This window comes from Onthophagus taurus, chromosome 1 (genome assembly GCF_036711975.1).
Source record: "Onthophagus taurus isolate NC chromosome 1, IU_Otau_3.0, whole genome shotgun sequence".
NCBI classification, from domain to species: Eukaryota; Metazoa; Arthropoda; class Insecta; order Coleoptera; family Scarabaeidae; genus Onthophagus; species Onthophagus taurus.
In genome coordinates this window covers 5597427-5612393 of record NC_091966.1, presented here as the reverse complement: position 1 = coordinate 5612393, position 14967 = coordinate 5597427, and the positions used below count along the sequence as shown (strand labels likewise).

The window sequence follows — 14967 nt, the reverse complement described above, 5'->3', positions numbered from 1 at the left end:
GAAGACTGCCGAGCAGACTTTGTTTTCTTCCAAGGCCCATTCAACGGTGTCGTTTATTCTATGCTTTTGGTTTATTGCTGAGTGCATTTGCTTGAATCCAAGGTGATAATCTGAGATTAGGCTATTCTCTTCTTCTTAAGGTACCTTCTCCATTACGCGATAATTTCAGCAAAGTGCTCTCTATGTCCATGCCTGTCCAGTTTCTTCCATTCTTTAACCACGAGCATTTTCTCTTTCCATTATGAGTCGTAGAAAATTTTTGCCTCTATAAATATGCCTTAGATAACTTATTTTCCGGATTTTTACCATATTTAAGAAATCGTTGTTAGTTCCCATCTTTCTTAGCACCTCATCATTGGTGACGTGCTCCGTCCAAGGGATATTCAGCATTCTTCGGAAAACCCACATTTCAAAAGCTTCTATCCGTTCATACCATTATTTCCAAGAGTCCATGCTTCTACTCCGCATAACAATACTCAACAGATGTACGTTTTCACAAATCTAATTCTAGGTCTAGTGTTAGCTCTAGTTTTAGTTCAATAAAAATATACAACATACATAGTAATATCTTATGCTAACTAGCGCTACCTACACTGCCACTAGAACTAACACTAGCCCGAGAACTAGAAACATTCGCATTTAGCCGTACGTCTCTCAAGACGGCTAAACCCGAATGATTCTAGTTCTAGGTCTTCTGTTAGTTCTAATGATAGGGCTAGTGTAAAACTAGAACTAACACTAGACCGAGAACTAGAAACATTCGGGTTTAGCCGCACGTCTCTCAAGACGGCTAAACCCGAATGATTCTAGTTCTAGGACTTGTGATAGTTTTAGTTCAATATAACTATGCAATATAGTGATATTTTATAAAATATCGTTAACATTAATATATTAATGTTAACTAGAACTAGCGCTACCTACCAGCCGTCTTAAGAGAGGTACAGCTAAACGGAATGTTTCTAGTTCTAGTGTTAGTTTTAATACTAGTATTAGTCTAGTATGATTTGTTATTCAGCGCTAGATTATTGTATTGAGCTTCCCCGTATTAATCCGTTATATCGAGGTTTTAGTGCAATGTCAAATTATATTGACATGTTGCATTTTATGAGAAACAAATGTAAACGTGACTTTTCATTTTACTCCTCCGTATTACAAAATAGAGTATAGAGTCATTGTAGTGAAGTATTTCTTCATATTAGTAACTTCCTTTACCTTTTTCTATGTATTGAAGTGGTCATGTTTTCTTACTAAGTCCTCCAATTTCCCACATCTGCTGTTCATCCATCTCATCCATCTCTTCTTTCGCTTTCCTGATGTGCCTTCTGATGATTCTCTGCGTTTCTTTATATTTCGCTTTATTTTTCGTTTTGTAAGATTTTCGAGTTTTCATCAGTTCTAAGATTTCTTCTGACATCCATGAATTTTTTGTAGTTCCTTACTGTCTTGTACTTTTCCTGTTTGTACGGCTGTAATTGTTGTTTTGAAAGTGTGCAGTAGTTTGTCGAAGAACTTTAAGAGTTAACATCGTTAAGTTGTTTTTCTGAATTTGGCAATATGATCTGCAACTTTCCAGTATGCTGTTAACAGTTATAGTTATTGTGTGTTATTACTAAATATTATTACTGTAATTATCACTCCTTATTAAACAGCATTATAATAATATAAATAAAATTATCTTGATTGAGATTTTGATCAACAATTCTAACTTCAAACTTAATTGTTATTACGATTTATTTTCAATAGATGGCGCAATCTCATAAAAATAAAATGTTTCTTCAAATATTTATCTAATTTTTATTTTATTTTCTCTAACTCAACCCAACACACCCCAATAAATTAATTCAACCCTTTGAAACAATAATAAGGCCTTACAACTTGATCGTAGCATCACTTAATAAGAGTTATTACTTTTTATAATAGATGTCGCTATAAAAAGCGTTGTTCTTACGTTTATAATTGACGCATAACCTAACTTTTCGAACCGCGTTTTTCGATTGCACGTGTTCTCTTAAAAGCTCGGTTAATTTGCTCCTCAGTGAAGCGCATTAACGCCGAGAGGTTGCTTTTGACATTAATTAATCGTTTTTTAACATTCCCGACTTGGCACGTTTTCAAAAATGGTAAGAAAACATTAAATTATAACCTCAAATATTAAATTAATTTTTACTTAATGTAGGTTGAAGAAGTAAATCCAAAAGCGTATCCATTGGCTGATGCCACTCTTACCACGAAAATTTTGAACCTCGTTCAACAAGCGATGAATTATAAACAACTCCGTAAAGGCGCTAACGAAGTCACGAAAACTTTGAATCGGGGAATATCGGAGTTTATTGTAATGGCTGCCGATACAGAACCGTTGGAAATTTTGTTGCATTTACCTTTACTATGTGAAGATAAAAACGTTCCTTATGTATTTGTTAGGTCAAAGCAAGCTTTAGGAAGAGCTTGTGGCGTTTCAAGATCGGTTATTGCGTGTAGTGTGACAATAAATGAAGGGTCACAACTAAAACCGCAAATCACTACGATTCAACAAGAAATCGAAAGATTATTAGTGTAAATAAACTAATTTAAGAATCACTTTTATTTTGTATTAACAGATTGAATATAAAATATAAGCTTTTTTAGTACATATTAATTTTCAATCATATTCCCTCCAACCTAATTTTCTAAAATGATTAATTTCATTCATAAGAGCCTCTTTTTGTTTATTTTAAATTTTATTACTTGAAAATTCCTGAAACCAATTTTGAATTTGCCAGCTGCAGAGGAGCAAACATCCATGTTATTGGATGTATAGGAAATATGGGTTTATTTTAGCATGAAATTAGAAGAGTAGCGTTCAAGAGACCAGAAGTAAATAAATCTCTGTTATATTAATCACTGGATGGTCATCAAATACTCAGGATGGACAGAGTACAATTAATTGTGATAGGGTTCGAATTTACAATTATTGCTAAATTTTAAACGATTGTAGTAATAGATATACATAGTTATCCAACCGATCGAGTTGGGTTGCTCATCATTTAAATTTCAAAAATATCATTTATGATTGAATTGAATAAAATTGGAAATCCAACTTGTAGTAGAAGTTGCATACACAGAATAAAAGATTAATTGAATTTATGTGATTGAACACGAAATTGTTTAAGATATAAAATATTTAATTACTTTAAGCATTACATTTAAATATTTTAAAAAATATCTGTCCTTTTTTTATAACAGAGAACCAAAAATTGACTTGCTAATTAAATAAATCAATTAGTACTTTTCTACGATAAAATAAAAAAAACCAATAATTATTTTCGATTTAAATTGTAGTGGAAATACAAAAAGTCAGTTTTGATTTTTGTTCGTCTTATTGCAGACTTAATTCCAGACGTGGTAGCGCCGAGCGTTCCTTTGAGCAATTGGCCGACCGACAGTTTAATGGATCACACATATCAAACGAGTATGTAGTATAAACAAAACTTTTTTGCAACTACTCGAGTTTGGATAAACGATTTCACGTATACAAATTCTTTCTTTATTATTTCGTCGTTGAGAATTCTTTGGTTAAAATACAAATACGAAAATTAAGAAATAATAATTAGAATCAATTAAATAAATAAAAACGAAGTATGTATTTCTGCTTTTATTAACGAGTGTTTCTAAATTGATGTGAAAGATTTCAAGGGATGATTTTTCAGCGAAAATTACGGGGTGTCTTTCATATAACTTTTTATTCAAAACCCCTTCTCCTCCAAGTTATAGCCCTCTAAAATTAAGGGAAAAATCTGCAATTTTCTTATCTCTTAACATTTTACAACTAACAAATTGTTAATTTGATCATAAAAAATAAAATAATGCTGAGATCAATTTAACATAACTTCATTTCTTTAACTAATAATAACCAATCTCTGAATTAATTCACTTGAGCCTGTATATTATTTTATTTTTTTGTGATCAAACTAACAATTTTAGGAGAAAATGTCAAAAGACAAAAAAGTTGCGTATTGAATCCCACTATTTAAATCAAGTTTTTAAATAGAAAAATGTAGACGTATTAAAAAGTACTAATGCAAACTATTATGGGGTCGATTTGTTCAGCCTCTTGTAATAACATTTTCGGGTTATAGAAATCGTCAAAAAGTGTCATTTTATTAACAACAGTTACCTGCAAAAGTTCATTATATAAAAAATAATTTATTAAATAAAAACAATTTTTTCCCCTAACTTTAGAGTGCTGTAACTCGGTGGGGAAAGGGTTTTGAACAAAAAGTTATATGAAAAACTCTCCTTAATTTTTGCTGAAATACACGTCTTGATATCGCAATTTAGAAATAGCCTGTATATTAATGAACTTTTTTAAGGTTGACTTTATTGTGTTGACTGAACATAATGAAAATAACTAAAATAACTTTTGTTTATGGAGCAGGCAGAGATATTAATTATGCCCAAAATTTATTCGAACAAAGATTTCTAGACAGAAACATCCTATCTTGTGTAAGATCTTCAATAGAGAAAAAGGCGCTACAAGAAATTCAATGTTTAAGCTGCTGTTCGTAATAATCCATATATTTAAAAAAGGACGCGACAAATTTATAAACTTTACGACAAATTACAACAAATTAAGCGACAATGAATGACGTTATTAGTTTTTTGTTATCTCCACTCTTCACCATAGATTCCCACTGTCAAGTTAGCACTACCTCAAAAATGCAATATTTCAAGTATTGTTTATAAAAAAAGAAAGCGCCAAATTTGTAAACTTTACGACAAATTACAACTAATTAAACGACAATTAATGCAATAGTTTTTTTTTATTGAAATCGCAAGATATAGTGCCAACTTGACAGACGTCTTTGCATCAAGAGCTTTAGGAGAATGATATCCAAAAGCCAATTTCATTTTGTTATTAGATACAAGTATGCTTTATTGGTTACTAGAAAATTTTTATTGGTTACGTGAAATGAATTACCAACGACGTTGGGCAGTTAATATATTGTGTGGGATTATAGGTAACTTTTCAATTGGCCCTTTTTTCGAAAAACCATGCTTATCAAAAAACATGTACCCTTTGAAAAGCATACTTAACAATTGAAAAATATTGATGGCGCTTCTAATATGCAATAAAAGTCGTTCAGAATACTTTCCGCCTTTATACGATGAAGTTTTATCTGAAACTTTTATGATAAAATTGATGTTTTATGAGTTATTAGGTAGTCTCAATTTGAATGCCTTACTCGGTATATAAAATATAGTCTTTTAAACGAACGTCTTAAAAAGATTCAACGCAGTTGGTTTCCTGCCATAAAATCTGTTCATAAAAAAATTTGGCGTCTACAAATCGTTACTTACCGACGAATAGTCTCCAACAATTCGGTATTATTCTCGAAAGACACATTATCGATATCTTTTTATGCAAGAAATACTACAATATATGCAACTTATTTTACGTTTTTCGTAGTAATACGTTAGGACACTATCGAGTTTAAATTTTTATGAATGGCGACACATTAATTACCCTGCCATCTGGGTATCATGTGCACAAACCAACATCGGTTGAATAACTATGTATATCTATAAACAAGGGTAGTAGTTTGTAAATGTTCTAATCTTTATTAAATTAATATAGGCAACCCAAATTGTCTTCAACCTCACATTGACATTTAAAGTTATTCAAATACGCTCGAAGCAATCATATTCCAATTTTCCCTCCAACCTAATTCTCTAAAATTATTAATTTCATTTAGAAAAGCTTCTTTTTGATAATTTTGAATTTTATTATTTGGAAATTCCTGAAACCAACTTTGAATTTGATCGCTTAATTCTTCAGCATCTTTAAATACAAAGCCGTTTTCTTCATGTTTAACTAATTCGTATAAAGATTTAAAATCATATGCACAAACTGGAATTCCACAACCAAACATATCAACAACTTTCATTGGTAAATCGAGCCCACTTGAACTCGTATGAAGAGAAACTCCTAAATCAGCTGAAGCTATTATTTTTGGATAATCTTCAGCTTCTAACCATGGGGTTATTATTTTTATGTGTTTCAATTCAAGTTGATTTATTTTGTTTAGATAATAAGATTTTAGTGGACCTTTTCCTGTTATAATACATATTAAATTTGGTAATTGCTTTATGTTATCTTCTTTAATGTGGTTTTCGTAATCTATAACATTTTTAATTAATTAAAGTTAATTTTTGAGTAATTTGATGTTAAATACTTATTAACGCTTTGAGTAAAATAGAAAAATCTTCGTCTTCAGTCCAGCTAGTACTTGAAATAATAATTCCAGGTCTATTTTCTTTTAAAATTACTTTGTTGTCTTCAAGATTCGAGATAACTGTTTCATCCTCACTGGGAGATCCAAGACATTCATATTTAGATGATAATTTCTTTAATAAACTGTGTTTTTCTTCAAGAGTTATTGAATGAAATACATCGGAGGGTCGATCGTACAAAGTAGTAGCTCTAAAATAATAAAAAATTAATTTTTTATTAATTAAATAAAATTATGAACCTTATTCCCCAATTTTCCATTAAATCCTTCTTCATTTCTTTAGTAACACATAAATTAGTTGCCCTTCTACCAATAAACTCTTCAATTTTCTTAGTAACTTTCACCAAAACGTTATTTTTTCCAACGTTTAAAGCCATTATACTATAAGCGTAATTATGCCAATCGATAACATATTTAGCCCCACAAATTAAACTAAATACCCAACAAACAAGAAGGGCAGGAACGGCTGGAGGATTTTGTACCAAAACTATATCCGGTTTTCTTGTAATTATAAGCACAAATAATAAATTAATCGCTTGCCATAAAGTTTTAAAAACATAATTCAAAAACTTTGGCAACATCAATGTTGGATAGGGGGCTAAATAATGAAAACTAACGAGAGGTTGGGCTATTAAAGTAGATTTCGGGAGTGTTTCTCTATAACAAACTATATCCACAATATCCCCTTGTTCAGCAAACGATTCTGAATGATATTGCATTCGTGGACTACGGCCTATATCGCCCAAAACAACCACACAAACTTTCTTTTTAAGTGCCATGCTAAAAATATAATTAAAAGTTGATATATTACAAGATTTTTTTGATAAAACTTACGTATTAAATCGTTTTAAACTTAAATATTTGATTAATTACTCATCTGTCAAACCCAACTTAACAGAACATAACCTTACTTTTTGTTTAGATAAAAATTTGTAAATATGAAAAAATTAAGATTTAGGGAAATAAATAGATTTACACAAATAGTGAACGAATTTAATTATTTTTGTATATAAAAAGGTTTAGAAGTGAGTGTGCATATTTTTTTGTTAGGTTGCAACACTGATATATTTAATTTTAATCATTTAAGCATTTCGGTGAAAAAAGACCAGCAAGTGCAATTATCTTCGTTATTATTCTAGGTGGAGTGTTACAACTAAGACATTATATGGACACTTTTTTAAAGAGAATTTGATGACGTAGACAAAAAAAATTTTTCGGTTTTAGATATTGAGATATCATGACAATTTTCATTTTTTTAAAAGGAAACAACCACTGATTATCCGCTTATTAAATTCTTTATTTTTTTCTAATTACAAAAATATAGGCGTCGAAAGGTCTATTTCTTATTGTTTTAGAATAAAGCTAAAAATAAACTTTTTGTATAAAATTTCCATCTAGTGTCGTCGACGAAATTAAATTTACAGTTTCCTGTAAGTTACGGGACGGTAGGTAAAATCATTGATTATACTACTCCAGATTGCTAACCATATACACTGTTTATTCTCAAAAAGAGAATAAATGTAGATAAGTGAGATAGAGTCATAATAAGAAAAGAGACGATCTGAAAAAGTTTGCTTCATCTCTCTCATTATCCGAGGAATAAAATGCTTTCACTTTGCTCAAGGGTTTAATGTTTAAGGGTCGATAGCTAACAATTAATACATAAAGTTCATTGGTGTTACTTAGATACAATCGTTACTATTTAAAATTCTCCTTAGAAGTAATCTTAAAAACGCACCAAAATGAAGTAGGACTAATAAATATTTTACTGAAGGAAATAATAACAATCTTTAAATGTGGAAATGTCTTTTAGTGTATCTTGTTTAGTGATTTGATGGCGTGAATTGGCGCACGCATCTATTAAAGAAAAAAAAATTAAATAAAATAAAAGTTATGTAAAGCAAACGCTAGGGCCTCCGTGCCTAACCGTGGGATCAACTACTGAAACAAATTATGAAAGAAATAAATAAATATAATCTATTTAAATAAATTAAAGAAAAAATACAATATTTAAGGCATATATTCGAACATAGACGCTACAATACTAATTATTATAAATTATCTTATCGCATATACTCTAATAACGACTACTTACATAAACTAATTTAGGTACTAAAATAAAAATAAAAAATTCTTATTAACGGTAATGGTGAGGAAAACGACATGTTTTTCCAATTTAATGTTTGAATTCAATTTGTATTATATCACAATGTAATTATTGTTAAATTGACGCACTCTATGCTTTTTTGTAAAATGGAGAAATAAAATATTATTATTAAAATATTAAAAATATTATTCCTTGTGGAAAATATATTGAATACTTCCATATCTTGAGCTAGTGTACCATATGTACATATGAATAGAACATTCGTGCAAAATTATTTAATATTAAAATAGTATTATTTAAGTGTTTGCCGAACCTATCCTTTGATATCGACTCCTTCCGCTGACAGAATGAGAGTCATTAGGCTTGCGCATACTACATATCAATCCTATTATTCTACGTGGAAAATAATCATGATGCAGATATACCCACTTCATAGGCATGCTGGAGGGTTTGTAAGCCTCGCTAACGACAATGCCTCCATGAAAGTACTACCTCTCATTGAGATCAGAGCATTATGGTTATTTTCCACGTGGAATAATAAGATTGATATATAGTATGCGCAAGCCGAATGACTCTCATTCTATCAGCAGAGGGAGTCCATACCAAAGGATAGGTTAGGCACACACTTAAATAATACTATTTTAATATCAAATTATTTTGCATGATTATTCCATTTACATATACATATGGAAAACTAGCAGATTCAGATATGGAAGTGTTCAATATACTTTACACATAATTATTCAGCCAGACGCAAGCTTTCGTTTGAGATATAGAACATTAAAATCGGTCAAACCGTTCTTTAGTTATAGCGAATTTAATCAAAATTATTTTTTTTCTAACTAGGGGCCAGACTTCCAGTCGATAGATACGTGGAGTCATTTAAATGGTAGGTTAGGCAAACACTTAAATAATACTATTTTAATATCAAATTATTTTGCACGAATATTTTAGTTATACGTATATATGCAATTTTTATTATAATTCCTCGTGGAAAATATATTGAATACTTCTATATCTTGAGCCAGTGTACCATATGTACAGTTCTGTTCAGATATAATGCGAAAAGAGCCGCTCGTAGAGGCATAAAATTGTACTAGAAACGACCTACGTTCACGAGACATTCAATTCGGTTTTACCTGCTTTGTAGTCTTGTAAATGTTCCGAACAGGCAAGCGGGGTGGTGTGATTTATATGGCCAAGATGACTGAATCACAAAGAAAAATTAAGAAAATAAATAGGTATAAGCAATCCATTTAGTTTACACAATTCCTGTAGTAAATGAAAATAATTACTAATAATTACTGTATTACTTTGGTAATACAGTGGAAGGATAAGTCGAACCTCAAAAGAAATGAAAATGATATATTGATAATAAGTTATATATAAACAATACATATATTGAAATATATCGCAAACCATTTTAATGTAATAAAATCAAACAATCAACAATCAATATAATAAAATATAATACTCCTATATAACAAAAAATATAAGATATTATTATACATATAAAATATAATAAATATTATAATAATCTGATTGGGGAGAATTTCATACAGTCCATTATACCATCAAATATCAGTATTTTGTATAATATCCATTATTCTCTACGCAACATTGCAATCTGGTGGACATCGAATTTACTAATCTTTCGCATACATCCTTACCGCGAAACAATTCCCACACAACTGTAATGTTGCGGCGCAGATTATCAGAAAGTTGGTATTTTTATTAAACTGTTTTTCCACCAAAGCCCATAGATTTTCGAATGGGTTTAGATCCGGTGACCAAGCTGGCCAGGGTATTCGCCTAACCTCATTATGATCGTTAAACCAATCATGAACAATTCTTGAAGAATGCACGGGCGAATTGTCTTGAACTATCGTGATGATCCCTTCTGGATACAAGGTTCTTACTGATGGTATCAAAACATCCTCCACCACTCGAATGTATTCAATCGAATTAAATCTTCCTTTAATTTCGGTCAGTTCTCCCGGTCCATGAATCCCCAATAACCCAAGGAAATGCGTCCACTTCTTGTATTGGGTTGAACATGATTAGCATCATACCGGGTTCCATTCCTTCGCCATAGTAATTTCTTATGGTCGTCCGACGAACAGAAGATTTTTTCGTCTGTGAAGATGACTGGTTCCCAATTATACTCAAGGTATTTACAGGCAAATCGTAACCGTGTTGTAGCCAATTGCTCCGTAATTAGGGGTTTTTTACAGCTACCCGGTCATGAATAACTTTTATCTGACGTTTTATTTATAGAAATACTTTATTAGAGGAACATATAAAAAATCGTGTATTTGTTGTGCTTAAAAATATCAAAAAAGATTTAAAATAAAATAAAATTAACACATTTAAAAAAAGGTGCTCCATTCTTCGGCCCACTTCCAACTGAGACGGTTTTACCTGGGTTTTACTCTCTTCCTTTAGTCTCAGAAATCGAATTGAATAGAAACAAAAGATGTCTCCGTCTTCTTCCAGTACCAGCGGCATGTCGGAGCTAACAGCGGCCGATTCGCATTAAATCTGAACAGAGCTGTACATATAAATAGAAAATTCGTGCAAAATAATTGAATATTAAAATAGTATTATTTAAGTGTTTGCCGAACCTATCCTTTGATATCGACTCCTTCCGCTGACAGAATGAGAGTCATTCGGCTTGGGTATACAGCATATCAATCCTATTATTCCACGTGGAAAATAACCATGATGCCCACTTCATAGGCATGCAGGAGGGTTTGGAAGCCTCGCTAACGACAATGCCTCCATGAAAGTACTAACTCTCATTGAGATCAGAGCATCATGGTTATTTTTCACGTGGAATAATAGGATTGATATGTAGTGTGCGCAAGCTGAATGACTCTCATTCTATCAGCGGGGGAGTCCACATCAAAGGATAGGTTAGGCAAACACTTAAATAATACTATTTTAATATCACATTATTTTGCATGATTATTCTATTTACATATACATATGGAAAACTAGCAGCTTCAGATATGGAAGTGTTCAATATGCTTTACACATAATTATTCAGCCAGACGCAAGCTTTCGTTTGAGATATAGAACATTGAAATCGGTCAAACCGTTCTTTAGTTATAGCGAATTTAATCAAAATTATTTTTTTTCTAACTAGGGGCCAAACTTCCAGTCGGTAGATACGTGGAGTCATTTAAATGGTATATTTTAAATGGTATAGTGGTTTATTATAATTCCTCGTGGAAAATATATTGAATAATTCTATATCTTGAGCCAGTGTACCATATGTACATATAAATAGAAAATTTGTGCAAAATAATTGAATATTAAAATAGTATTATTTAAGTGTTTGCCGAACCTATCCTTTGATATCGACTCCTTCCGCTAACAGAATGAGAGTCATTCAGCTTGGGCATACAGCATATCAATCCTATTATTCCACGTGGTGCAAATAAATAATGCAAATATACCCACTTCATAGGCATGCTGGAGGGTTTGTAAGCCTCGCTAACGACAATGCCTCCATGAAAGTACTAACTCTCATTGAGATCAGAGCATTATGGTTATTTTCCACGTGGAATAATAGGATTGATATGTAGTATGCGCAAGCCGAATGACTCTCATTCTATCAGCTGAGGGAGTCCATATCAAAGGATAGGTTAGGCAAACACTTAAATAATACTATTGTAATATCAAATTATTTTGCATGATTATTCTATGTATATGGATATATGGAAAACTAGCAGCTTCAGATATGGAAATAGCCAACGTTCCACATTGGAGCACCAGACTCATCCGCGAGTCCATCGAAATAGAGAAGAACGGTACCTTCAACAAGAGAGATGACGCCCTGCACTTGTCAGCCACTTGGAAAACGATCCTACACCGTCCCCGATCCGGAGCAGCCTTCCTGAGGGAGGGGATTTTGGGCAGACCATAGAGTTTGGGGCACCTTCTTGATTTTTTCCGAGGGATTAAGGTTTTCTTGATCTCGGGGCCTATTGGAGATGCCTCTATTATCGATTTGGTGGTTTTTTTCCAGGTAAGTTGTATGGTTTTTTGCTGCTAAAAAAAATTAAACGTCGTATAAACGATGAAAATATTTTATTTCGGTGCTATCTTCGAAGATTTCGAACGATTATCGTTCTTCTTCAGGCAGGACTAAGGAACATTCAGATATAACAAAAACACAGATAAAAAATATATATAATTACCGTCGGTGTAGGAGCATCGAGAGTGAAGAGAGTATTGTTTCAGAGTATTTCTTCAAAAAGATTCCGTTTACGAAAAATTCAAATGTAAAAAAACTTGAAGAGTAAATTGAAAAATCCAAAAAATTAAAATGGCGTTTTTCTATTCATCGTAAATCTCGTTTTTCAAAGTGTTTAAAAATAAATGTTAAAAATTAACGACAACACAAATTACCAAACCTGTAGAGAAAGAACCATAATAACTAAATATAAGAAATCAAAAAAGAAAGAAAATTTTTAAACTTACAATTAACACGTTAAAATTTCCTTTAAAATTAAATAACTTGAGTCAACATGATGAGGGATGAAATTGGACTGAAGGTCATAAGGGTCATAAGGAACGTTCGCCAGATGATAAAGGTTAAAGAGTGAGGGAAAACGAGTGGGAATAAGAACGTCAACATAAAATCTTTCCATACTAAATTAATTCTTCGCATCATTAAAAATCTGAAACATAAAATTAAAATAGAAAATCGTATTGTTACCATGGAAGACAAAAATGCAGGCCTCGTTGAGTTGGATAAAGAGTCATACATAAAAAAGACATTAACTTTTTTCAAAGAAAATAACATTTTAAAAATTAAGAATAATTTTATCTTTGTTTGTTTATTTATTTATTTATCTTTATCTCTCTAGCTCGACCTCTAGCTGTTCCAGGGATGTGTTCTTCTTCCGAAAGGTTTTCTTCTTAGAAGAAACAACATATGCTTGTATAAAGCTAGATCTACACGATACGCGAACTGGTTCGCCACTTCATTGAAGTATCTCTAGCCAAGTACCCCTACCTCAAGTACCTCTATCTCTATTTCAAGTACCTCTATCACTACCTCAAGTATCTCTATCTGAAGTACCTCTACCTCAAGTACTATAATAAATGTTTCAATATTTCATTTAGGATGGACTTTAATGGAAATCCTCTACTCTCGGCTCAAGCTCGACCTTTTAATATATTTTGTTTCCGTGCCTTTTAACCCCTTGTCTAATTACTATATTATTTCAAAATATTAATAAAAGATAAAGCTTGTTTACAATTAAAGACCAATAATTTTAGGTTTAATAACTAGTTTTAAATAATAATTATAGATATTTAAAGCAAATAAACTAAAATAAACTCCGCCTGCGACGTTAAGCCCGCCTTTACCAACTTTTTCCGTAGAAACTGGTGGAAACAACCTGTCAGTTGTCTCGGGATTTCCCCAAGTACTTAACTTAAAACCAGATAGAACAACTCTTAAAATTGTTCAAAGTATTGAAAAAAATTTTCTAAAAATTAATATTATTTTTTAATGAAAATAAACTGGTAGAAACAACCGGTTTTTACGGAAAACGTATAATGTTTTCATACAATAAAATTTTATTTATTAATTAAAAAAGAAATACTAAACAATTTTTATTATTAGTACAAGAAAATATAAGAGGGGGCATATAAATCAAAAATAGTGCTGCCATCTCTTAATCATATCCATTATTATTATAAAATCCACCAGCGCCCCATAGCGGACAAATCCAAAAATAACACTTTACGCGTTACCAATTTTTACGTAGCGGTTAGCAGTCTGGTATAAAATAGTCAATGGTAAAATCTAAAAAGTTAACAATTAAATAAGAAGATAACTTCTGCTATTTAAAAACAAATAATTTTTTTAATATGTAACATTCTAACATGTTAAACTTTTCAAAAATTTCGTAATTGATCTTAAAAACAGGAGTTTTAAAGTGACACTTCAGAAAATTTTTGAATACAAACAAATGTTGCTATGTTTATTTGAATTCAAAAAAACATATGGCGCCATCTATCAATAATTTATTAAGTCTTTTAAAAATAATATTAAATAGTAATAAAAAATGTGTAATAATGCAATCTATTCCAACTTTTGTATAATTATATATATATAAGTTAAATAGTTCCAACAAATATATTTGTTTCAAATATCAGAAATAAGTTTTTTTAATTTTTAATTATAGTACCGTAATTTACAGGAAACTGTAAATTTAATTTCTTGGAAGACGCTAAAAGAAAAGTTTATTTTTAGCTTTTTTCTAAAACAATAAGAAATAGACCTGTCAAACCCTATATTTTTGTAATCAGAAAAAAGTAACGAATTTAATAAGCGAATAATCTGTGGTTGTTTCCATTTAAAAAAACGAACATTGTGATAACATCTCAAAATCTAAAACCGAAAAAATTTTTTTGACTACGTCATCAAATTCTCTGTAAAAAAGTGTCCATATAATGGCTTAGTTATAATACTCCAGCTATAATAATAACCAAGATAATTGCGCTTGCTGGTTTTATGATATTTTCAATTTTAGCCTCTAGCCGAAAAACAAAAGACGATAGCGCTATGAG

The 14967-nt window shown here is 31.1% G+C and overlaps 2 protein-coding genes and 1 long non-coding RNA gene across 4 annotated transcripts; 1 reads left to right on the top strand and 2 right to left on the bottom strand.

The window, feature by feature from the left end:
* The first annotated feature begins 1937 nt into the window (after positions 1-1937).
* LOC111419739 (NHP2-like protein 1 hoip) lies at positions 1938-2629 on the top strand. Its single transcript, XM_023052599.2, has 2 exons — positions 1938-2120; positions 2177-2629. The coding sequence occupies exons 1-2, from the start codon at positions 2118-2120 to the stop codon at positions 2555-2557; spliced, it is 384 nt and encodes a 127-aa protein (XP_022908367.1). The 5' UTR covers positions 1938-2117; the 3' UTR covers positions 2558-2629.
* Positions 2630-5575: 2946 nt separating this feature from the next.
* On the bottom strand, positions 5576-7192 carry LOC111419741 (ALG1, chitobiosyldiphosphodolichol beta-mannosyltransferase). Its single transcript, XM_023052603.2, has 4 exons — positions 7104-7192; positions 6510-7049; positions 6213-6460; positions 5576-6157 (listed from the first exon to the last, which is right to left on the bottom strand). The coding sequence occupies exons 2-4, from the start codon at positions 7046-7048 to the stop codon at positions 5655-5657; spliced, it is 1290 nt and encodes a 429-aa protein (XP_022908371.2). The 5' UTR covers position 7049; positions 7104-7192; the 3' UTR covers positions 5576-5654.
* Positions 7193-11831: 4639 nt separating this feature from the next.
* On the bottom strand, positions 11832-12940 carry LOC111418994 (uncharacterized). 2 transcript variants are annotated; one of them, XR_011640022.1, is made up of 3 exons: positions 12865-12940; positions 12582-12797; positions 11832-12432 (listed from the first exon to the last, which is right to left on the bottom strand). It is a non-coding gene; the product is annotated as an uncharacterized lncRNA (long non-coding RNA). The 2 variants fall into 2 exon arrangements; XR_011640024.1 differs by having other exon boundaries at positions 11832-12429.
* Between the last annotated feature and the right edge of the window lie 2027 nt (positions 12941-14967).

Coding starts and splice junctions, on each gene's coding strand:
- LOC111419741 (XM_023052603.2), bottom strand. CDS start 7,048: ATGGCACTTAAAAAGAAAGTTTGTGTGGTTGTTTTGGGCGATATAGGC. Junction 6,461..6,509: donor ATGGAAAATTGGGGAATAAG/GTTCATAATTTT, acceptor TTATTATTTTAG/AGCTACTACTTTGTACGATC. Junction 6,158..6,212: donor TTTACTCAAAGCGTTAATAA/GTATTTAACATC, acceptor AAAATGTTATAG/ATTACGAAAACCACATTAAA.